Below are 23,501 nucleotides of genomic sequence, written 5' to 3'. Positions count from 1 at the left end.
GGGTATCAGAGGTGGCAGAGAGCAGGGTTGAGAGGCTGGGGGATCGGTTTATCGATGGGATCTTTCCCTGTTTGGAGGATTTGGAGGAGTTTGAAGTGCCGGGAGGGAATGGGTATCGTTAGCTGCAGGTGAGGGACTTTGTACAAAGGCAGGTTGCGACCTTTCCATTTCTACTGTCCCAGGGGATACAGGACAAGATTGTTTCAAAACGGTTGTGGGGGAGGGGAAGGTCTCGGAAATTTATAAAGAACTTATGGAGTGGGAGGGAACCCAGATAGGGGAGGTGAAGCACAAGTGGGAAGATGAGCTGGGTAAGGAGCTAGAGGTAGGTCCGTGGGAGGATGCTCTGAGTAGAATCAACATGTCCTCATCATGTGCCAAGCTCAGCCTGATACGATTCAAGGTGGTCCACTGGGCACAGATGAGGGTGGCTTGGATGAGGTTTTTTGAAGGGGTTAAGGACAAGTGTCCACATGTTCTGAGCCTGTCCGAAGCTTAGGGAATTCTGGCAGAGATTTACGGATGTCATGTCCACGGTATTAAAGACAAGGGTGGCTCCCAGTTCAGAGGTGGCGATTTTTGGAGTGTCAGAAGACCCAGGGGTCCAGGAGGTGAGAGAGGCTGACGTTTTGGCCTTTGCCGCTTTGGTAGTCCAGAGACAGATCTTATTAGCGTGGAGGGACTCGGAGACCCCGCAATCGGGGGTATGGGTTAGTGACATGGCTGGGTTTCTCAGGCTGGAGAAAATCAAGTTCACCTGAGGGATCAATGTTAGGGTTTGGCCGAAGGTGGCAGCCGTTTATTGACTTCTTTGGGGAATAAACTATTAGCAGACACAATAGGAAGGGGAGTGAGGGAATTGGGGGGGGGGATATTTTAGTTTAGGTGGGATCAGCGAAAGGAGGAGGTGGGACTGGGGAATTGTGTGCATAAGCCATGTTGGCTGGGTGTGGTTGTTGGCTGGGGGGCGGGGGGGGGGGGGGGGGGGGGGGGGGGGGGGGGGGGGTTATTTACTGAGTTATGTTTACATTTGTATTTGCTGTTATAACGTCATAAATGCCTTGATAACATGTTTTTGAAAATTAGAAGAATATTTATTCAGTGTTCCGGGGAGTGTGTGAATATTCACCCAGTGTCCCGGGGAGTGTGTGAATATTTACCCAGTGTCTCGGGGAGTGTGTGAATATTTACCCAGTGTCTCGGGGAGTGTGTGAATATTCACCCAGTGCCCGGGGAGTGTGAACATTTACCCGGTGTCCGGGAGGGGAGAGGGCGCAGTCATTTAAAGAGGTGTTAACTAAGTTAAGATTTGCCTAAAGGAAAACTCAATATGGTTAGAAATTTGAATTAGGAGATATGTGAAGATTTGGATTGTTAACTTTCAGATGGAACCAAACAGTTTTCACAGCTTAAGGGGTCTTATGGGGTGGCACTGTGGCACAGTGGGTAGCACTGCTCTCTCAAATGACTGGATTCAATTCCAACTTCGGGTGACTGTGTGTGCGAGTTTGCACATTCTTCACGTGTCTGCGTGGATCTCCTCTGGGTAACGCTGGATTACTCCCACAATCGATACATGTGCAGGTTAGGTGGAATGGCTACGTTAAATTGCCCCTAGGTGGAGTTATAGGGATAGGGTGGTGGATTGGGCATAGGTAGGGTGCTCTTTCAGAGGGTTGGTGCACACTTGATGGGTCGAATGGCCTCCTTCTGCATTGTAGGGATTCTATGATTTTATGTAAACTTGGGAAAGGTTATAAAGATTTACTTGACCTAAGAACATGAGAAATAGAGAACATGAACATTCTATATTTTGAGGACCGTTAATTTCAGAGAGATGTTGTGAACAATAGTTTTAAAGATGAAAAAGTAAAATCAGACTTAAGGAAAAGTTGGGAGTTGTGTTGATGGGAATGACCATGTAAGATCCTGCAATGTGCTGTGCTGGGCAGAACGGTGAAAAGAAGCCAAGTGTGCAGTCTCTAGAAACCCAGAAATGTGCCTGTTGTTTTCAAAAGCCACGTTCTTTTTGTTCTAAAGCTCTTGTGATCCTCCACAGGGGAGTGAGGGAGGAGAGAAGCCTTTTGACGTATCTTCTACATAGCAACTGTGGGTGCCTTCTGGTAAATTAACTGAAATGTTTATCTATCGGGACTGTTGCCTAAAAGGGGTGTTTGTGAATCTTTGTAAAACCTTTTGGGGAAGTAGCAAAATACAAATTGAAAATTGTTGTGACAGCTTGTCAAGTTTCCCTTTGAGATTTGGTTGGCACGGCAATTACCACTAGCCAGATCATAACACGGGGGCGTGTGACTATTTACAGGGTATCCGCATTCACAGGGGGGGGGGGGGGGGGGGGCAGGAAATGTGTCAGTACTCACAGAAGGTCCTTGTGCGTGTGCTCGTATTCACAAGAGGATCCCAAAATGTGTTCATATTCACAAGGAGGCCCCAGGAAATGTATTTTTATTCACAAGCGTGTCCCAGGGAATGTGTCAGTATTTACAAGGGTCCCAGTGGATGTAACCTCATTCACAATGGGCGTCACTATGAAGATTTTAAATTACTATGGAGATTGGAGATGGCTAGCAAGATCTGGTGCCCGCAGGGTGTTGGTGGCGGGGCTCTATCGGTGGGACATAGAGGTGCAGTATATTAGGTAAGAATTGACACTCACCACCAGGTGTATAGGCGGCAGCCCTTGGAGCATGTCATCCGAAGCCAGCAGCGGAGACATGAAGGGGTTTCTCACGATAGCCGTTGTCTGCAGTTTAATGTTGGCTGCTGTTGCACTGCTGCGGAGGGGCTGGAAGCCCCCAGGAAACCCGGACAGCTGTGATTGCTGTTCCTCAGGCTGCCTCCCCTTCTCCTCTTCTTCATCTCTTTTCCCTCCTCTTCCTCCTGGTAGAAGCTGGTTCTTGACCTGCTGTCGGCTTGGGCCTGGGTATTAGCTTCTGGATCCGGCAGGCTCTGCCTACTGCAGGACGGGGTGTTCTCGTCCAGCTCCTGGCAGGTTCTGCTCATCACAAAGTTCTGCTCGTGTTCTGAGGAGGAGTTTGTGGAGGTCCCGGTGAGGGCAGCTTCCGAGCAGCTCTTTCGCACAGCCTCTGTCAGTTGTTGGGGAGATGGGTTTTGCGGGGATAGGAGAGGGGAAGGGTAGGGGGAGGGGGAGTTTGGTACACAGAGGAAAGAACAAACATGGCTCGTCTTAGTCTCGGTCTCGATCGTAACTTCAAAACACGCTCCAATTCTAACCACGATGGCACAGAAAGGATAAATGGGACTGTACTTCTATAGCACCTTTCATTACCATAGTGTGTCCAAAAGTACTTCACATCACCAAATACATTCTTTATTTAAAGTGCAGTTGAAGGCAATTTGCACACAGCAAGATCCCACTAACACCAATGTGATAATAACCAGATCATCTATTATGCAACTAAAGTGACTGACATGTTGCTTACGCTTTTCATCTGGCAACTTCTCAGAACAAACACAAGAGTGCCAAATTTTAAACAATCATCCAACCATCTTCATCAATGACCTTCCCTCCATCGTAAGATCATGTTTGCTGATGATTGCACAGTGCGACTCTTCGGATACTGAAGCAATCCATACCCATTTGCAGTAAGGCCTGTACAGTAGCCTTCAAGCTTGGCTCACAAGTGGCAAGCCACACGAGTGCCAGACAATGACCATCTCCAACAAGCAGGATCCAACCATCGCCCCTTGACATTCAATGATATTACCATAGCTGAATCCCTCACTATCAAATATCCTGGGGGTTACCATTGACCAGATACTGAACTGGACTCAGCCATATAAATACTGTCTCCACGAGCAGGTCAGAGGCTGGGAGTCCTGCGGTGAGTAACTCACCTCATGTCCCCAAAGACTGCCCACCATCTACAGGGCACATGTCAGGGGTGTAATGGAATACTCTCCACTTGCCTGGATGAGTGCAGCTCCAAAACACTCAAGAAGCCCAATACCATCCAGGACAAAGTTTGTTTGGCACTCCATGCAAGAACAATTACTCCCCCACCACCGACGCACAGTGGCAGCTGTGCGCAATATTTACAAGGTGCACTGCGGGAACTCATCAGTGCTCCTTCACCTTACAAACCAGAGTAGAAGGTGAAGGGCAGCCAACAAATGGGAACACCATCATCGGGAAGTTCTCATCCAAGCCATTCACCATGCTGACGTGGAAATACATTGATTGCTTATTCACTGTCGCTGGGTAAAAATCCAAAATCTCCCTCCTAACAGCACTGTAGGTGTACCTACACCACAGGGACTGCAGTGGTTCGAAAAAGCCTCTTCTCGAGGGGTAATTAGGGATGGAAAAAAATACCAGCCCAGCCATCAGCACATTTGGAAAATCATAATCTAATCAAGCATAGTCAGCATGGCTTCATGAAAGGGGAATAGTGTCTGACTAATTTATTTAAGTGGATAGAGGGGAACCAGATGTGTTGTATTTAGACTTCCAGAAGGTGTTCGGCAAGGTACCTCACAAAAGGTTAAGTCATAAGATAAGAGCCTACGATGTTGGAGATAGTAAACTGGCATGGATGGAGAATTGGCTAATGGGCAGGAAACAGCGAGTGGAGATAAGGGTTTTTTTTCAGGGTGTCAACCTGTAACCAGTGGGGTTCTGTAGGGATTAGTGCTGGGACTGTTTCAATATATATTATTGACTTAGAGGAAAGAATGTGCCATAGCCAAGTTTGAAGGCAACACGAGACTTCTGGTGACTGCATGTAGATGGAGGTTGCACATTGCGTGGCTCCTGCTCGAGGTTCTGGTTTTTGGATTTTAATGCCTAGTTTCAGGGGCAATTTTTGAACAAGCTGGTGCAGAAGACATACGGAAGGTGGGAATGTTGAAGACCCAGAAGAAAGCCACTGGAAAGAAGGAGGCAAGCAAAGATTCGCCGTCGAGTGAACGGTGAGCCCGGCAGGAAGAAAGATGTCGGAGGCTGAATCGCTGGGTGAAGCCACTCCCCTCACAGTGGAAACTCTGACCGAGGTGATGGCCAGAGAATTAGAGAGGCAGTTCACTAAGCATATGGAGGTGCTGCGGAAGGAGGATGGCTGTGATGAAGGAGTGGGTAGAGGTGATTGCCCGTGACGGCGGCAGTGTCAAAGACATCAGCTGAGGAACGGGAGCAAGGAGAGATATTGAACGGGATAGAGAAGCTCTGTTACAACATAGTGACCAGTTCACCTCTGTGGTGGTATGATTAACATAGCTGCCTGCCATTGGTGCAGAACACCGGCTTACCATTGCCCCTGGTCGGTCATGTGCCTCTCGACCGATTGGTTGAGACCAGTCATGTGACGGCTCCCCGATTGGTCGAGAGGCTGAGTTAACCCCGCCTCCAGGGCGAGGTATAAATACCCAGCACGCCCGGCGGTTGGCCATTTACTGTAGTCGACCGCAGGGCTAACATGTAGCTTATTAAAGCCTACTTTTGTACAGCAACTCGTCTCGCGTTCAATTGATGGTTCATCAACCTCGATGGGTGAGCATCTGCGGAGGGTGGTGGAGGCTAACAAAGGACTCAGAGCCAAGCTGGAGAACAGGTCGAGGCAGCAGAACACACGAATCATGGGCCTGACTGAGGGGGTGGAAGGTCCAAGACCGACCGAGTACTTTGTGAAGATGTTGGCAGAGTTGTTGGGGGAGGAGGAGGAATCCTCCCGTTATGAGCTGGACAGTGCACATCGGTCGCTCAGGCCCAAGCCAAAAGCAAACGAGCCACCAAGGGCAGTTATAATATGCTTCCATAAGTTTGATAAGGACAAGGTCCTGAGTTGGGCGAAGCAAAGACGTGAGGTGAAGTGGGAAGGTGTTGGTATTTGGATAAGCCGAGATTTGACAGTGGAACTGGCGAGAAGGTGAGCGGCCTTCGGACGGGTGAAGGTGGCACTCTACAGCAACAGTGTGAGGTTTGCCGTGGTCCACCCAGCGAAGGTGAGGGTGACCTATAATTCGAGGGACTTCTACTTCAAGGCAGCGGAGGCGTTCGTGAAGGCTGAAGGACTGGGAATGAAATGAGAGATGGGACTGAGATTGGGACTTGGACTGAGGGGATGGGGACTGTGATGAGCTTTCATCTCTCTTTTTAGTTGTTCCTTGTAAGAAGTCTTACAACACCAGGTTAAAATCCAACAGGTTTGTTTGTAACTTCTTAGTGCGCTCACCCCAGTCCAACGCCGGCATCTCCACATCATAGTTGTTCCTTGTTCTGCATTCTGTGTGAGGAACAGCTGAGTTTTTGGGTTGATTGAACAGGGGAGGGTAGTTTACCTTTGTTTACACTATAGTTGGTTCCAATAGTATTAGGCTTTGGGATTATGGCGGTTCTCCCATGCGTGGTTTTGCTGGTTTGTTTTTGTTTTCAGGGACTGGGTCATGGGGGAGGGGATTGGGAGGAGGGAGGCCTGGGCAGGGGCTGTCACATTAGCAAGGGAAGGTCGGCTTGTGAACGGGAATGTGGTGGGGTGGGAGGGGCCTGGGTTGTTGGAACCTGGTTGAACAGGTTTCAATGGGCCTGGGAGGTGTGAAAGTTGAGGGGGTGGGATCGATACTGGGAGAGGTGTTTGCAAGAGGAAGTGGATTGGGGATTCTGGGATGAGGGTGATTTGACGGTAACAAAGGGATGAGGCGGGTCAGGTCTGAAGGGCAGAGTCTGTGGCTATGATGATGCCAGACAGGACGGGCGGGGGGGAGCGGGTGAGAGACCCCCGGTCAGAATAGTGACGTGGAACATGAGGGGGTTAGTGGGGCCGGTGAAGATATCAAGGGGTTTTACACACTTGAACACCTTAAAAGCCTATGTGGTGATGGTGCAGGCGACCCATCCGAGGGTGAGGGATCAGATGAGGCTTAGGAAGGGTTGGGTGAGTCAAGTTTTCCACTCAAAGTTCAATAGCAGGGCTTGAGGGGTAGCAGTATTGGTGGGCAAGAGGGTGAGGTTTCAGGTGGAGACGGTGGTGGTGGACCGAGGGGGCAGGTATGTAATAAAGAGAGGGGACTGTTGGTGACATTGGCGAGCATATATGGCCCCAACTGGGATGATGCGGGGTTCGCGAAGAGGGGCTGGGTGCCATCCCGGATCTGAATACCCACAAGTTGAAGGTGGGGGAGGAGGGGGGCAGAGTGCTGGCTGGGCTCATGAAGAAGATGGGAGGAGTGGACCTGTGGAGGTTTTTGCATCGAGGGAACGCAATTATTCACTTTTCTCCCTGGTACCCAATGTGTACTCGAGGATAGACTTTTTCATGGTGGAGAAGGCGCTATTGGCTGAGGTTAGGAGGTTAGAGTACTCAGCAGTTGTGATCTTGGGCCATGCACCACATTGGTTCGATGTAATTTTGGGGAAGGGGATGGCCCAGAGGCCGGTTTGGAGAATGGACGTGGGTTGCAAGTGGACCGGAGCTTTTGTGACTAGATTGGGAAGGTGATCGAGGAATATGTGGGATTTAATTGCACGGGGGATTCATAGATTCATAGATTTTACAGTGCAGAAGGAGGCCATTCGGCCCATCGAGTCTGCACCGGCTCTTGGAAAGAGCACCCTACCCAAGGTCCACACCTCCACCCTATCCCCATAACCTAGTAACCCCACCAACACTAAGGGCAATTTTGGACACTAAAGGCAATTTATCATGGCCAATCCACCTAACCTGCACATTGTGACTTTGATGTTTCCCAGTTGGTGGCTTGGGAGGTTCTGAAGGCAGTAGTGAGGGAGGAGGTGATTTGTTAAAAGCTATGGTGGACAAGGAGGAGAGAGAGAGAGAGGAGCGCCAAAAACTGATAGGGGAGATTCTGGAGGTGGATGAGACGTATGCGGGGCCCTGGGCCTGGATCTCTTGGCCAAGAGGACGGAGTTGCAAGCAAGGTTCGACCAGTTGTCCACAGTTCTTGAGCAGTTTGATAGGGATCTATATAGGTCGGAGACACCGGGGGAGGAGCGGGGGTACGGGAGTTCTTGGACGGGTTGGAGGATCCGAGGCTGGGTGAGGAGGATAGAGCAGGGCAGGAGGGGCCGGTGAGGGAGCAGGAGGTGAAGGTGGTGATTATCCGGATCTTAGGGGAATTTGGCCAGTTCTCGGGGTACAAATTGAATATGGGTAAAAATGAGGTTTTTGTGATCCAGGAGAGGGGAGAGAGGAGACTGGGGGAGCTGCCATTTAAAGTGGTGGGAGTGAGTTTCCGTTATTTGGCAATTCAGGTGGCACGGGGATGGGAAGTTACATAAATTTAATTTGACCTGGCTAGTTGAACAAATGGAGGACTTCCGGAGGTGGGACATGCTCTCGCTGTCACTGGCAGGGAGGGTACAGACTGTGAAAATGACTGTCCTCCCGAGATTTCTGTTTGTTTTCCAGAGCCTCCCTATTTTCATACCAAAAGGACTTTTTTTTAAACTGGATGAACAGGGTGATCTCTGGTTTTGGGTGGGCGGGTAAAACCCCATGAGTAAAGTAAATGCTGCCGGAGCGAAACCTGCGGGGAGGTGGGCTGGCACTGCCGAACTTTAGTAATTACTACTGGGCGACAAATATAGCCATGATCAGGAAGTGGGCAGTGAGGGAGGGGGGTCAGTGCGGGAGCGAGCAGAGGCAGCATCAAGTAAGGGCACAAGTCTTTGTTTTTGTTAATGGCTCCTCTGCCGTTCTCGCCGGCCCGGTACGCCACAAGCCCGTTTGTAGTGGCGGCCCTGAGACTTTGGGTGCAGTGGCGGAAGCATATGGGAGTGGAGGGAGCGTCGGTGTGGGTGCCAATTTGTGATAATCACCAGTTTGTCCTGAGGAGGCGGGATGGGGGTTTTTGGAGGTGGCAGAGAGCAGGGATTGAGAGGCTGGGGGATCTGTTTATTGGTAGAAGCTTTCCATGTTTAGAAGATTTGGAGGAGGTGTTTGAATTGTCGGGAGGGAATGGGTTTCGATATCTGCAGATAAGGGATTTTGCGCGAAGGCAGGTTTCGACCTTTCCGCTTCTACCCCAACAGGGGATACAGGACAAGGTAGTTTCTAAAACAGGGGTTGGGGAGGGGAAGGTTTCGTATACAGAACTCATGGGTGGGAGGAAACTCAGATAGGTGAGCTAAAGCATAAATGGGAACTGGGAGGGGATGTAGAGGTGGGTCTGTGGGAGGATGCTCTGAGCAGAGTTAACATGTCCTCATCATGTGCCAGGCTCAGTCTGATACAATTCAAGGTGGTTCACTAGGCACTCATGAGGTGGCCTGGATGAGCAAGTTTTTTGGGATAGAGGACAAGTGCGTGGGTTGTGCGGGAGGGCCAGCAAACCATGTCCGCATGCTTTGGGCATGCCCGAAGCTTCGGGGTTACTGGCAGGGTTTTGCGGACATCATGCACACGATACTAAAAACAGGGGTGGCGCCGAATCCAGAATTGGTGATTTCCGGAGTGTCGGATGGTCTGGGAGTCCAGGGGGCGAGAAAGGCTGACGTTTTGGCCTTTGCCTCCTTGGTAGCTGGAGACGGATCTTATTAGCATAGAGGGACTCGAAGCCCCAAAATCAGTGATTTGGGTTAGTGACATGTCTGGGTTTCTCAGACTTGAGAAAATTAAGTTCGCCCTGAGAGGATCAGCGTTAGGGTTCGTCCGGACGTGGCAGCCGTTTATGGAATTCTTATGGAAAAACTAAACTGTCAGCAGACTCAATAAAGGGGGGGGGGGTTTAGGGGGTAGGGGGAGTTAAGCTATTTTGTGTTTAGAGTAGGCGGGAACAATGGGAGATGGAGGGATGTGTTACGCACTGAACTATGTATACATTTGTATTTTCACACGGGATCAGAGGTGAGCTGGCAAGATGGATACAGAACTGGCTAGGTCATAGAAGGCAGAGAGTAGCAATGGAAGGATGATTTTCTGATTGGAGGGCTGTGACTAGTGGTGTTCCACAGGGATCAGTGCTGGGACCGTTGCTGTTCGTAGTACACATAAATGATTTGGAGGAAAATGTAACTGGTCTGATTAGTAAGTTTGCGGACGATACAAAGGTTGATGGAATTGCGGATAGCGATGAGGACTATCAGAGGATACAGCAGGATTTAGATCGTTTGGAGACTTGGGCAGAGAGATGGCAGGTGGAGTTTAATCCAGGCAAATGTGAGGTAATGCAATTTGGAAGGTCTAATGCAGGTAGGGAATATACAGTAAATGGTAGAACCCTCAAGAGTATTGACAGTCAGAGATCTAGGTGTACAGGTCCACAGGTCACTGAAAGGGGCAACACAGGTGGAGAAGGTAGTCAATAAGACATACGGCATGCTTGCCTTCACTGGCTGGGGCCATTGAGTATAAAAATTGGCGAGACATGTTGCAGCTGAAGGAACCTTAGTTAGGCTACACTTGGAGTATAGTGTTCAATTCTGGTCATCACACTACCAGAAGATGTGGAGGCATTGGAGAGGTGCAGAAGAGATTTACCAGGATGTTGCCTGGTATTGGAGGGCATTAGCTAGAGGAGACGTTGAATAAACTCGTTTTGTTCTCACTGGAACGATGGAAGTTGAGGGGTGACCTGATCGAGGTCTACCAATTATGAGGTGTGTAGACAGAGTGGATAGTCAGAGACTTTTTCCCAGGGTAGAGGGGGGCAATTACTAGGGGGCATAGGTTTAAGGTGCGAGGGGCAAGTTTAGAGGAGATGTACAGGCAAGTTTTTTTTTTTTACACAGAGGTAGTGGGTGCCTGGAACTCGCTGCCGGAGATGGTGGTGGAAGCAGGGATGATAGTGACATTTAAGTGGACTTCTTGACAAATACATGACTAGGATGGGAATAGAGGGATACGGACCCAGGAAGTGTAGAAGATTTTAGTTTAGACGGGCAGCATGGTCGGCACAGGCTTAGAGGGCCGAAGGGCCTGTCCTGTGCTGCACTTTTCTTTATTCTTATAAAATCATAAATGCACTTCCGGTGGCAGCCATGAAGTAGGAGGTTCGCGCATTTGGTAGCTCCCGCTCGCAACGGATCTGTGTGGATCTTTCTCCTGATTTTTTTTTCAGAATTTTATGAGAAAAAATGGGTGGAGAGCGCCACAGTGAGGAGAACTCCCCACCAGTATATGGAGCGGTTGACCAGAAGGGTCGTGTGAGAAGAATTTGTCGAGTAACGAAGGCAACTGTAGAAACCTGCAGCATGAGAAAGCATGGCGGAGGCGCAGGATCCCGGTTTGGTGGCACAGTGGTCAACATTACAGCTGGTAGAGGTTCATTCAGGAGAGCTTCACCAAGCAAAGGAAGGAAGGGCTAGGACCCCATTAAGGTGACAACTGATCGGGTGGAACAGGGGCTGGAAGCCCACGGACTGGCGATTCAGAAGATGGAGGAGGAAGGTGTCTGGGCAAGAGGACCTTTTAACCGCGTTGGAGGTGGAGGGAGGTGGTGAGGGACCGCCAAAAAAGGCTGCAGGAGAGGTTGGAGGACCTGGAGAACAGGTCCCGGAGACAGAATTTGAGCATCGTCGGCCTCCTGAGGGCAGTGAGTGATCAGACCCAAGGGTATGTGTGACATGTCTGCTGGAAAAGTTGATTGGAGATGGGGTGTTTACACGACCCTTGGAAATGTAGAGAGTGCACAGAGCGCTTGCGAGGAAAACCGCGGGTGACTGAACCACCGAGGGCGATGGTGGGCGAATGCACCGGTTCCTGGACAAGGAACAGATTTGCAGTGAGTCAAGCTGACACGGAGCTGCAAGTGGGAGAACTGTGATTGCGCATCTACAAGGATCTGGGCGTGGAACTGGCCAAAAGTCAAGTCAGATTCAGTTCGGGTAAAATCGGTCCTCTTCAAGAAGGGGGTGAAGTTTGGAATGTTATACCCAGCTCGTCTGTGGGTCTCGTTTGAGGGCCAGAAACTTGGGAACTACTTTTGAATCGCCCAAATCGAACAAAGTGATGGACTTTATCAAAGAATAAAAGGCTGGCAGGGGTTTGAGGACATTGAACTTTGAGGGAGGGTATTGCTTGTATCGATTCTGTTAAAGTATTTTAGTTTTGAATTGTATATGCAGTGCCCTTTGTCCCATATTTCAATTTATACCCCGAAAAACCGGCCAAATTCCCCTAAGGTCTGCATAATAGCCCCCATCCTCCCTGCCGGGTTGCAAATATTACAGGAGCAGGTCGTCGGTGTAAAGCGAACCCTGTGTTCCACCTCCCACCCCCCACCCCCCACCCCAACCAACCCGTTCCAGTCCCATTTTTGGGCCATTGCTCAGATCTGTAAGTTAACTTTGTAGGTGGAGGTATTTTTTTTCTACTTTGTGTTTATTGGGGACTGTAATGTTTTGAATATGTATGTGCGCGCGGGGGGGGGGGAGGGTTGGAGAACAATAGGGGATAGGATGTCTGGCGCCATGGCGGGCGGTTACAGGCTAGTGGGCAAGCTAGCTCACAGAAGTGCAGTGGGGGGTGAGCAGGTGATAAACTTGGTATTGGGGGTTGGGATTGTGGTGCTGCTGATAGGGGGGTGGGGACTGAGCTGCTCTGTGGATAGGGGAGGAACTGTTGCTGGGAGACAATGGGAGGTCGAGGATGGTGGGCCCACGGAGGCGAGAGCGGGAGGCTGGCCTAAATAGGGTGATGGTATTTCCGGGGGGGGGGGGGGGGGGGGGGGGGTGAAGAGTGAAGGAGTTTCTTTTTTCTCCATGTGCACTAAGCATACTCCTGGACCCATTTTAAAAAATCCATAGCAGGGCTTTACTGGCGGGGGTGTTGATACCGAGTATTCGGTGATTGCTGTATGGACCATGCCCCACATTGGGTGGACCTACGGGTGACTGAAGGAGGAGAGGGCAGCGCCTGCAATGGAGGTTCAATGTGGGACTGTTAGCGGATGAGGGGCTGTGCGGGCGGGTGCGGGAGTCTATCCAGAACTATCTGGAAATAAATGACATGGGGGCAGTCTCGGCAACAACGGTCTGGGACTGCTGAAGGCAGTGGACTAGGGAGGAGCTAATCTCGATACGGGCCCATAGGGAGAAGGTGGAGGGAGCAGAGATGGATAGGCTGGTTGGGGAAGTACTCCAGGGGACAGGAGATATTCGGAGGCCCCGGAGGCGGGGTTACTGAAGGAGTAGCAGAGGCTACATATGGAGTTTGGGCTGTTATCTACAGGGAAGCAGTGGCGCATTTGAGGAAGGTGAGGGAGCGATGTACGAGTATGGAGAGAAGGCCAGCAGGATGCTTGCACACCAGCTGAGCGAAAAGGGAGGTGACCAGGGAGATGGGAAGAGTGAAGGACAGAGGTGGGAACGTCGTGGTCTTGGACCCAAAGGGGTAAACGGGGTGTTTAAGGAGTTTTATAGAGACTATATGAGTCGGAACCCCACAGCTGGGGTAGAGGGGATGAGGCAGTTCCTGGGTGAGTTGAAGTTTCCGAAGGTAGAGGAAGGATTGGTGGAGGGGTTGGGAGCCCCGATTGGAATTGAAGAAATACTAGAGGGATTGGAGGCCATGCAGTCGGGCAAGGCCCTGGGACCGGATGGCTAGCCAGTGGAATTCTACAAGAAGTTCTCGGAGATGCTGGGTTCGGCCGCTGGTGAGGGCATTTAATGAGGCAAGGAGCGGGGGTGTCCTTCCCCCAACAATGTCACAGGCCTCGATCTCACTGATCCTGAAGCGGGGAGAAGGACCCAGAGTTATATGGGTCATATAGGCCAATCTCCCTATGAATGTGGATGCTAAACTGTTGGCTAAATATGGCCTCAAAGATAGAGGACTGTGTCCCTGAGGTGATAGGGGAAGGCCAGAGGGGTTTTGTTAAGGGCAGGCAGCTGACGGCGAATCGGCTGACATCAGGCTATTTTAAGCTGCACCAAGGGACAAGGCAATGGTATCTCCTCTCCCTGCTGTTGTTTGTTCTGGCCATAGAACCACTGGCGATGGCGTTAAGAGCATCTAGGACTGGAACGGGTTGGTTGGGGTGGGGGGTGGGGAGGTGGAACACAGGGTTCGCTTTACACCGACGACCTGCTCCTGTATATTTCCAACCGGTAGGGAGGATGGGGGATATTATGCAGACCTTAGGGGAATTTGGCCGGTTTTCGGGGTATAAATTGAATATGGGAAAAGTGAGATGTTCGCGATCCAGACGAGGACGCAGGAGAGGAGACGGGGAGAGCTGCTGGTTAGAGTGGTGGGAGGGAGAGTCTGCTATCTGGGAATCCAGGTGGCACAGGAATGGGAGACACTACATAAGTTAAATATGACCCGTCTAGTAGAGCAAACGAAGGAGGACTTTAGAAGGTGGGATATGCTCCCGCTGTCACTGGCGGGGACGGTACAGACCGTGAAAATCGGTGTGGGAGTGGGAAATGAATTCAGATATCTGCAGGAAATGGATTCCGATATCTGCAGGTGTGGGATTTCTTGCAAAGGCAGGTGCCGACCTTTCCGCTCCTACCGCCAAGGGGGATACAGGACAGGATAGTTTCCAGAACAGGAGAGGGAGAAGGGAAGGTATCGGACATCTACAATGAACTATGGAGTCGGAGGAAACTCAGGTGGAGGAGCTAAAGGGCAAGTGGAAAGATGAGCTGGGGGAAAGAGATAGGGGCGGTCTGTGGGTGGATGTTTTGAGCAGAGTTAAACACTCCTCATCATGTGCCAGGCTTAACCTGATACAATTTAGGTAGTTCACTGGGCACACATGACGGTGGCCCGGAATGAGCAAGTATTTTGTGGCAGAGGACAGGTGTGCGAGGTATGCGGGAGGGCCAGCAAATCATGTCATATGTTTTGGGCATGCCCGAAGCTGAGGGGATCTTGGCAGGGTTTTACAGATGTCATGTCCACGGTACTAAAATCACGGGTGGTGCCAAGTCCAGAGGTGGCGATCTTTGGAGCATCGGAAGATCCGGGAGTCCGGGGGGGCGAGAGAGGTTGACGTTTCGGCCTTTGCCTCCCTGGTAGCACGGAGACGGACATTGCTAGCGTAGAGGGACTCGAAACCCCCAAAATCAGAGACCTGGGTTAGCGAATGGCTGGGTTTCTCAGTATTGAGAAAATCAAGTTCGTTCTAAGAGGGCCAACGCGAGGGTGGGAGAAGGTCGGCTATTATCTGCTACGGGCAGGAGGGACTTTTAGGGATGGAAATGATGTATGTACTACGTTTATATTTGAATTTACTTTCTTTTCTGTTGCTGTTATAGTATTATAAAGTTACAAATACCTTAATAAATGTTTTTTTTGGAAAAATAAATAAATAAATGGAGAAAAAACTGCAGAAAACTGCAACACAAAAGGACTTGGGGCTACTTGTATACGAAACACAGAAAGCTAGCACACTATTCATTGTAATTTAGGAGAAAGAGGGGCGATCTCATTGAAACATATAGGATTCTATATGTTGACAGGGTAAATGTTCCCCTTCCTGGGAGAGTCTCGGATCATAGGGCACAGACTCAGAATAAAAGGGTGTCAATTTAAAACTGAGATGAGGAGGAATTTCTTCTCTGTGAGGGCAAAGTTCCTGTCTATATTTAAGGCTTAGATAGATAAGATTCTTGATCAGTAAGGGAATTAAAGGTTACCGGGCGAGGGCAGGAAAGTGGACATGAGAAATGTTGGCTCAGCCATGATCCTATTGAATGGCGGAGCTGACTCAAGGGATCGAACGGCCTACTCCTGTTCCTATTAGCCAGTGTTCACCCACATACTACGGAAAAATAAAGATTGCTAAGTCAACTCGGAATGGCCAAGACATTACCATGGAGAAGCAATGGGGGATTATAGACTACCCAAGCTCCTAGATAATTCACAAAATGCTTGAACATGTTTAGTGTGCAGTGAATGGGTCCCCTGAGTATGAATGTATGTTGCCTCCAGCACGAGGAAAATGTTTTCAGCTCCAATTGTTTTCTTGGCTGCTTGTGTTAATCTGGTGGTTGTTATAGAAGCGGCATACATGCAAACATACAGGTCACCTTCTCAAGGGTGGAAATAAAAGAAATATGGCCTTGCAAAAGGAAAAAGACCTTGTGCCTTTTTGGAAATTACCCAGGAGCTTGGGAGCCTATAGTTTCCCGTTACTTTCACCATGATAATGCTTTGGTCCCAACCATTTTTCTTCACTGCAGTATAAATTGCTACGATCATTTGAAATTTGGCATTCTTGTGTTTGTCCAGAGGAGCGCAAGATGAAATGCTTCTGCCCTTCAAGCAGAATTCAAGCTTGGTGCTATCAAGCGATTGATAATCAGGTTCAGCGATGTTGGTTAAGGGATAAATACTCGGCACAGAACAGCAGGATAATCTCCCCAGGCTCATCTGTAACCGTTAAAGTGGGATCTGTGCAAGTGTGCAAAGGCAGTTCGGGAGTGAGGCAAGCAGAAAAGAGGCCAAGATGTTAAAGGATTAAAGCCACAAAAGGCAATACAGCATGGAGACACAAGGCGCAGGATACAGGGCGAGGCAAGCAAGTAAGCAATAAGACACATGGAGGGAAAGACCACCAATCAAAAGACACCCGGGCCAATGCAGATTATTGATTATGGCAAATGTTACTTCGATGCAAAAGCCAATGGGTTGTGAAGCGCCAGAGCTGCATCCTACCAGAGACCTGACAGTTAGAAAGGATCAGCTTCTCGAGTCGCAGCAGATGAACCAGCAGGGTGAGCGGGCGTCTGAGACAGGCCCAGAGCTGCAGTCCGACTGCGGAGATAACGACAGAGCTCAGGGTCCAGAGATCAAAGGGAGTCGACAGGGAAGCAAGCAACATCTATATAATAAAGGCAGCCACCACACGGAGCAGAGATTATCACGGAGCAGCTGAGGTGTGCACCTAACACCCGACAAATCACGGGGGGGCAACATGAGTTCAGAGTGTGAAACTAACTCCAAACGCAGGACAGTGTGGCTTCAGAGCGTTGAAACTAACTCCCTATCCCGGGACAGTGTGGTTCAGAGTGTGAAACTAACTCTCAATCCCGGTACAGTACGAGTTCAGAGTGTGAAACTAACTCCCAAATCCCGGTAGAGTGATAGTTCAGAGTGTGAAACTAACTCCCGACCCCAATCCCGGACCAGCGTGCGTTCACAATGTGAAACTAACTCCCAATCCCGCGACAGTGTGAGTTAAGTGTGTGAAACTAACTCCCGACCCCAATCCCGGGACAGTGCGAGTTCACGAGTGTGAAACTAATTCCCAATCCACAATCTCGGGACAGTGTGAGTTCAGAGTGTGAAACTAACTCCCGACCCCAATCCCGGGGGTCAAGCGGTGCGGTTCACAATGTGATCGTGTGAAACTAACTCCCAATCCCGGGACAGTGTGAGTTCAGAGTGTGAACTACTCCCAATCCCGGGACAGTGTGAGTGCAGAGTGTGAAACTAACTCCCAATCCCGGGACAGTGTGAGTTCAGAGTGTGAAACTAACTCCCATCCCGGACAGTGTGAGTTCAGAGTGTGAAACTAATTCCCAATCCCAATCCCGGGACAGTGTGAGTTCAGAGTGTGAAACTAACTCCCAATCCCGGGACAGTGTGAGTTCAGAGTGTGAAACTAATTCCCAATCCCAATCCCGGGACAGTGTGAGTTCAGAGTGTGAAACTAACTCCCAATCCCGGGACAGTGTGAGTTCAGAGTGTGAAACTAATTCCCTATCCTAATCTCGGGACAGTGTGAGTTCAGAGTGTGAAACTAACTCCCAATACCGGGACAGTGTGAGTTCAGAGTGTGAAACTAATTCCCAATCCCGGGACAGCGTGAGTTCAGAGTGTGAAACTAACTCCCAATCCCAAGAGAGTGTGAGTTCAGAGTGTGAAACTAATTCCCAATCCCGGGACAGTGTGAGTTCAGAGTGTGAAACTAACTCCCAATCCCGGGACAGTGTGAGTGCAGAGTGTGAAACTAACTCCCAATCCCGGGACAGTGTGAGTTCAGAGTGTGAAACTAACTCCCAATCCCGGGACAGTGTGAGTTCAGAGTGTGAAACTAATTCCCAATCCCAATCCCGGGACAGTGTGAGTTCAGAGTGTGAAACTAATTCCCAATCCCGGGACAGCGTGAGTTCAGAGTGTGAAACTAACTCCCAATCCCAAGAGAGTGTGAGTTCAGAGTGTGAAACTAATTCCCAATCCCGGGACAGCGTGAGTTCAGAGTGTGAAACTAACTCCCAATCCCGGGACAGTGTGAGTTCAGAGTGTGAAACTAACTCCCAATCCCGGTTCAGTGTGAGTTCAGAGTGTGAAACTAACTCCCAATCCCGGGACAGCGTGAGTTCAGAGTGTGAAACTAACTCCCAATCCCGGGACAGTGTGAGTTCAGAGTGTGAAACTAACTCCCAATCCCGGTTCAGTGTGAGTTCAGAGTGTGAAACTAACTCCCGACCCCAATCCTGGGACCATCTAATTTGTGTGCAACAGCAGCTCCTGATCCATGCCCCTTCCCTACCCTTGCACAAACCCATTCAACACTCCGCTACAGCTGTTGGTCTCATTCTCTTCCCTCACCCCCCAATCCCTCGTTCACTTTCCTCAAACGTTGTCTTCTCTCCTGCCACTCATTCAATCTCCAAAACACCTCGTGTCCTCGTAAAATCTCTCATTACCCTCATGTGGCATGGAAGCCTAAATGGGAGTCGTTTTTTGGCACGACAACAATAACTTGCATCTCAAGAGCACTTTTAAGAGAGGAAATTGCTCACGGTGCTTTGCATGGAGTTAACTCAATAAAAGTTAACACTGAGGTAGATGAGGTGCTTTTAAGTCAGGTCACCTTGTACGTCCTGCTTTGTGCCAACCCGGACACAAAAAACAGGTTCCTCCCACATCCCTCGTGAGCACGACCAGCCCCCTCTGCCAACCCTTTTATGTCCAATAGCCCTTCTGAGCGCACTCTTGGACATCCAGCCCTCGCGCGCGCGACCCTCCACCATCCCTTCCTGCACGTGCGGCCCTCCACCATCCACTCGCGCATGCGTGACTCCTCCACCATCCCCTCCCACACGCGTGGCCCCCTCCACCTTTATCTCAATAGTCCACGCAACCTGTCCGCCACAACTCCTGTGTATATGACCCCCTGCGCCACCTGGCCCACATGCCTTACCACTCGTATCATCCCTCTCAGGTTCAGGTCCTCTGATTTTCTGGCAAGCACACACCTATCCAATCCTCTGCCACTTCTCATATATGCATACAGCCCGCACTCTATTGCTGCTCTCATGCACAAGCCCTTCAGCACTCTTCTGACACGCACGCATGGACCACCCTCCCCACCGCTAATCATCATTGCAGACAATCTCTCTCCCTTCACCACTCCTCTCATAAGTGTGCAGCCTCTCAGCACAAACATGTGTGTTCTGGTCTTGTCCCCCCCATGATCATGTGTGTTCTGGTCTTGTCCCCCCCATGATCATGTGTGTTCTGGTCTTGTCCCCCCCCCCGTGAACATGTGTGTTCTGGTCTTGTCCCCTCCCCTTCCTGACACTTTTCTATCGCACATGCTCATGCCCCCTGTCGTGTGCAACATTGCCACCTCCCCTCCGATCACCTGAACCAGATGGGTTTGTTAAAGTTCCCAGGTTACATCTGGGGTTTGCCCTGTGTTGGATCCTTTCAGCCAGACTTGCATGAGAAGCCAGAGATAGAGGAGCAAAGAGAGAGGAAAGTACTGTGAATCGAGTGGATCTTCCAGAGATAAGGTGCGGTGTAGGGCAGGATTGAGCTTGGGATGGAGATGTAGCGGGGGCAGTTTTCAGAAGTGGAGGAGTTGGTTATAGCCACAGGGAGGATTATATCTGACACAGCTCTGCAGAGACACATACCAAGTCTGTTGCTGCTCTTGCCACTGGTCTTGCCATTGTCCAGCAGTGAGTTGAACCAGGCAGAGGCCCCCAGGCGGATGTCACGGAGTAGCACGGCTGTGTCATTCCGCACCATGCCCAGTGTGTCCACCTTGTCCATGTTCGAGGAGGCATTCGACGTAGGCTCTGTACCTGCAACACACAACAAACTGGAGTCGGGTGGGGTACACATCTACTCCCTTCCCCAACGCCCCAGTTGTAATTCTCCAATTCTGGGTTTGCGCCCTTTTACCCAATTAGATGGCTCAGTGCCCGTAATTATCTGGGGCATCTCTATCATAGTCACCATTCCAGGAGAATTATTGCCTGTTCCATGTACGGTAAAGACTTGCATTTTTATAGCTCAATGGCCCACCTTTCAATGTGGCACTCCCTCTTCCGACAATGGAAAAATGTCTTCATCTAGAGGGTGGTGGGAATGTGGCATTCGCATGACCATTCGCAGCAGTTAAAAAGCATTTAGATGAGCACTTAAAATGCCATAGCACACAAGGCTAAGGACCAAGCGCTGGAAAACTGGATTAGATTAGTTAGGTGTTTTGATGGCTGGCGTAGACAGGATGGGACGAAGAGCCTCTTTCTGTGCTGTAAAACCCGATGGGCGAGATACTCTTACCACCCTGCAGAGTGTTTCTTGGCAGCAGGAGCCGGCCCGCTGTTGGCCAAAGGCGGGATCTTTGATTGGGTTACTGTCAATGGGATTTCCCATTAAATCCACCACATGCGCGGCAGCACGGTAGCATTGTGGATAGCACAATTGCTTCACAGCTCCAGGGTCCCAGGTTCGATTCCGGCTTGGGTCACTGTCTGTGTGGAGGCTGCACATCCTCCCCGTGTCTGCGTGGGTTTCCTCCGGGTGCTCCAGTTTCCTCCCACAGTCCAAAGATGTGCAGGTTAGGTGTATTGGCCATGATAAATTGCCCGTAGTGTCCAAAATTGCCCTTAGTGTTGGGTGGGGTTACTGGGTTATGGGGATAGGGTGGAGGTGTTGACCTTGGGTAGGGTGCTCTTTCCAAGAGCCAGTGCAGACTCGATGGGCCGAATGGCCTCCTTCTGTACTGTACATTCTAGGCCACCACGATGTCCGGAGCAGGCTGCACCCTCAGTGGGATTGGAAGATCCTGCCGGTGTGAACTGACGAAAGTTTCACTCTTGTATGCAGCAGTCCCTCAGCACTGACCCTCCGACTGTGCTGCACTCCCTCAGTACTGACCCCCTGACAGGGCAGCACTCCCTCAGTACTGACCCACCTACAGTGTAGCGCTCCCTCAGTACTGACCCTCTGACAGTGCAGCACTCCCTCAGTACTGACACTCCTACAGTGTAGCACTCCCTCAATACTGACGCCCTGACAGTGCAGTGCTCCCTTAGTACTGACCCTCTGACAGTGCAGCACGCCTTCAGTATTGAACTTGTGACAGTGCAGCACTCCCTCACTACTGACCCTCTGACAGTGCAGCCGCCCTCAGTGCTGACCTTCTCACAGGGCAGCATTCCCTCTGTACTGAACATTTGACAGTGCAGCACTCCCTCAGTACTGACCCTCTGACAGTGCAGCACTCCCTCAGTACTGACGCTCTTACAGTGCAGCACACCCTCAGTACTGACCCTCTGACTGAGCAGCGCTCCCTCAGTACTGACCCTCTGACAGTGCAGCACTCCCTCAGTACTGACCCTCTGACAGTGCAGCACACCCTCAGTACTGACCCTCTGACAGTGCAGCGCACCAGCAGTACACAAACCCATGATCTTCTGACTCCCAGGCAATAGAGATTGGTACTCGTTGATTCACAGCTGACGCCAAGTAATCCGCTAATATTTAACCTGGCAAGACATCTTGACTCTTACCTGCGTAAGCACTCAAGCACTTGGACAGGACGCTGAGAGGCAGCAGGGGGTCAATAAAGGTGAGCAGACGGGATGGGGAGGCACTGGCTTGGAGCAGAGTGGCAGGATAAGCTGCCATGATCCCATCAGGCAGCCGAATGCCGTAGGAGACGGCCCGCATGGTCACGGTGATGCAGAGGTTCCCTCCGGCGCTGTCTCCTGCCAGACAGATCCGTTCTCCAGTCGAACCTGAATAAGGGAAAACAACAACGAAAACACACAGGTAACAGTTGGTGGTATTGCCCTGCACATCAGATAAACGTCAGCTAAGCAGAGTGGGAGCTGCCCCACCCACAGACTCACTACACCCACCAAGAAACGAAGAGGAGATGATGGCTGGGAGGAGAGGAAGGGATGGTAGAGGGAAAGGAGGAAGAAGGGACGGTAAAGGTGAGAGAGAGACAGAGGGAGGAAAGAGAGAGAAAGAAAGAATTGGATTGGATTTGTTTATTGTCACGTGTATCGAGGTACAGTGAAAAGTATTTTTCTACGAGCAGCTCAATGGAGTCAATGGATGAGAGGCAGGTTCGTGTGATGGACTGGGCGGTGTTCACGACTCTCTGAAGGACCTATGCGGTCCTGGGCCGAGCAGTTGCCATACCAGGCTGTGATGCAGCCCGATAGGATGCTTTCTATGGCGCATCTGTATAAGTTGGTACGGGTTAATGTGAACATGCCGGATTTCCTTAGTTTCCTGAGGAAGTATAAGTGCAGTTGTGCTTTCTTAGTGGTAGCGTCGACGTGGGTGGACCAGGACAGATTTTTGGAGATGTGTACACCCAGGAATTTGAAACTGCTAACCATCTCCACCTTGCCCCGTTGATGCTGACAAGAAAGAAAGAAAGACAGACAGAAAGACAAGAAAGAAAGAAAGAAAGAGAACAAACATGAAAAAAGAGAAGCCAACACAGAAAGAGATATGCAAACAGAACATAGATTGATCCAGCACACACGCCATTCAGCCTGTCAATCCTGCGCTGGCCATATGGTAGATTTATTCCATTCACCTCACTTCCTTGTTCTTTTCCCACAGTCCTGTAATTTTTCTATTTTTTCTCAATGTTTTATTGAGATTTTTGTAGTATACAAAACAAGGATAGGCGTGGACATACATTAGGAGACAAAGGGTAAAGAAAAATATTTGCTTATATTAGTCTGTTTCTGTAATTTACATCAGTCGTCTTGCATTAGTTTTTCTATTCTGGCTGGTTCCCTTGTTTCCCCTCCCAATCTGCCAACTCCCCACCCCCCACCCCGCCGGTCGTCTAGTGTGCCCTTATCCCTCGTCCGTTTTTGTACCCTGCTCCAGTTACGTTGGTGTGATGCCGTGTCACGTGTTTTTGTTGGACATGGTTGGGTTCTATGTCTCCCTACCACTCCACATACCCCTCCCCGCCTTGCTGTATCGTGACTACCCTCTTCTGTTTTTGGCTTATTGGCTGTTGCCTACAAACAAGTCTTGGAACAACCGAGTGAATGGCTCCTCCGACCATTGGACCGCAAATTTAATTTTCTCCATTTGGAGAAATTCTGAAAGGTCGGACAGCTTTGGGTGGTGCTGCTGATTGCCAGCCGAGCAGGATTCTCTGGCGGGCGATTAGGGAGGCAAAGGCAAGGGCGTCTGCTCTCCTCCCCATGAAGAGAAGGGCCTCACGGTAGCATGGTGGTTAGCATCAATGCTTCACAGCTCCAGGGTCCCAGGTTCGATTCCCGGCTGGGTCACTGTCTGTGTGGAGTCTGCACGTCCTCCCCGTGTGTG

At 50.3% G+C, this 23,501-nt stretch overlaps 1 protein-coding gene across 4 annotated transcripts in view; it reads right to left on the bottom strand.

Annotated features, from left to right (window-relative positions):
- Positions 1-23,501, bottom strand: part of lipeb (lipase, hormone-sensitive b) — a 125,761-nt gene that overhangs the window by 8,404 nt on the left and 93,856 nt on the right. For 3 of the 4 annotated variants that reach the window (XM_038813336.1, XM_038813337.1, XM_038813338.1), the window contains 4 exons: positions 21,704-21,931; positions 19,817-19,987; positions 16,605-16,703; positions 2,678-3,107 (listed from right to left, as the gene is read on the bottom strand). In XM_038813336.1, coding sequence (XP_038669264.1) covers positions 2,749-3,107; positions 16,605-16,703; positions 19,817-19,987; positions 21,704-21,931 — 857 coding nt within the window. In that variant the 3' untranslated portion in view covers positions 2,678-2,748. The remainder of the gene's footprint in view (positions 1-2,677; positions 3,108-16,604; positions 16,704-19,816; positions 19,988-21,703; positions 21,932-23,501) is intronic. The other variant, XM_038813339.1, reaches the window with a different exon arrangement.

The sequence above is a fragment of the Scyliorhinus canicula genome, chromosome 12 (assembly GCF_902713615.1).
Source record: "Scyliorhinus canicula chromosome 12, sScyCan1.1, whole genome shotgun sequence".
Taxonomy (NCBI): domain Eukaryota; kingdom Metazoa; phylum Chordata; class Chondrichthyes; order Carcharhiniformes; family Scyliorhinidae; genus Scyliorhinus; species Scyliorhinus canicula.
This window is presented reverse-complemented; position numbering and strand designations above follow the sequence as displayed.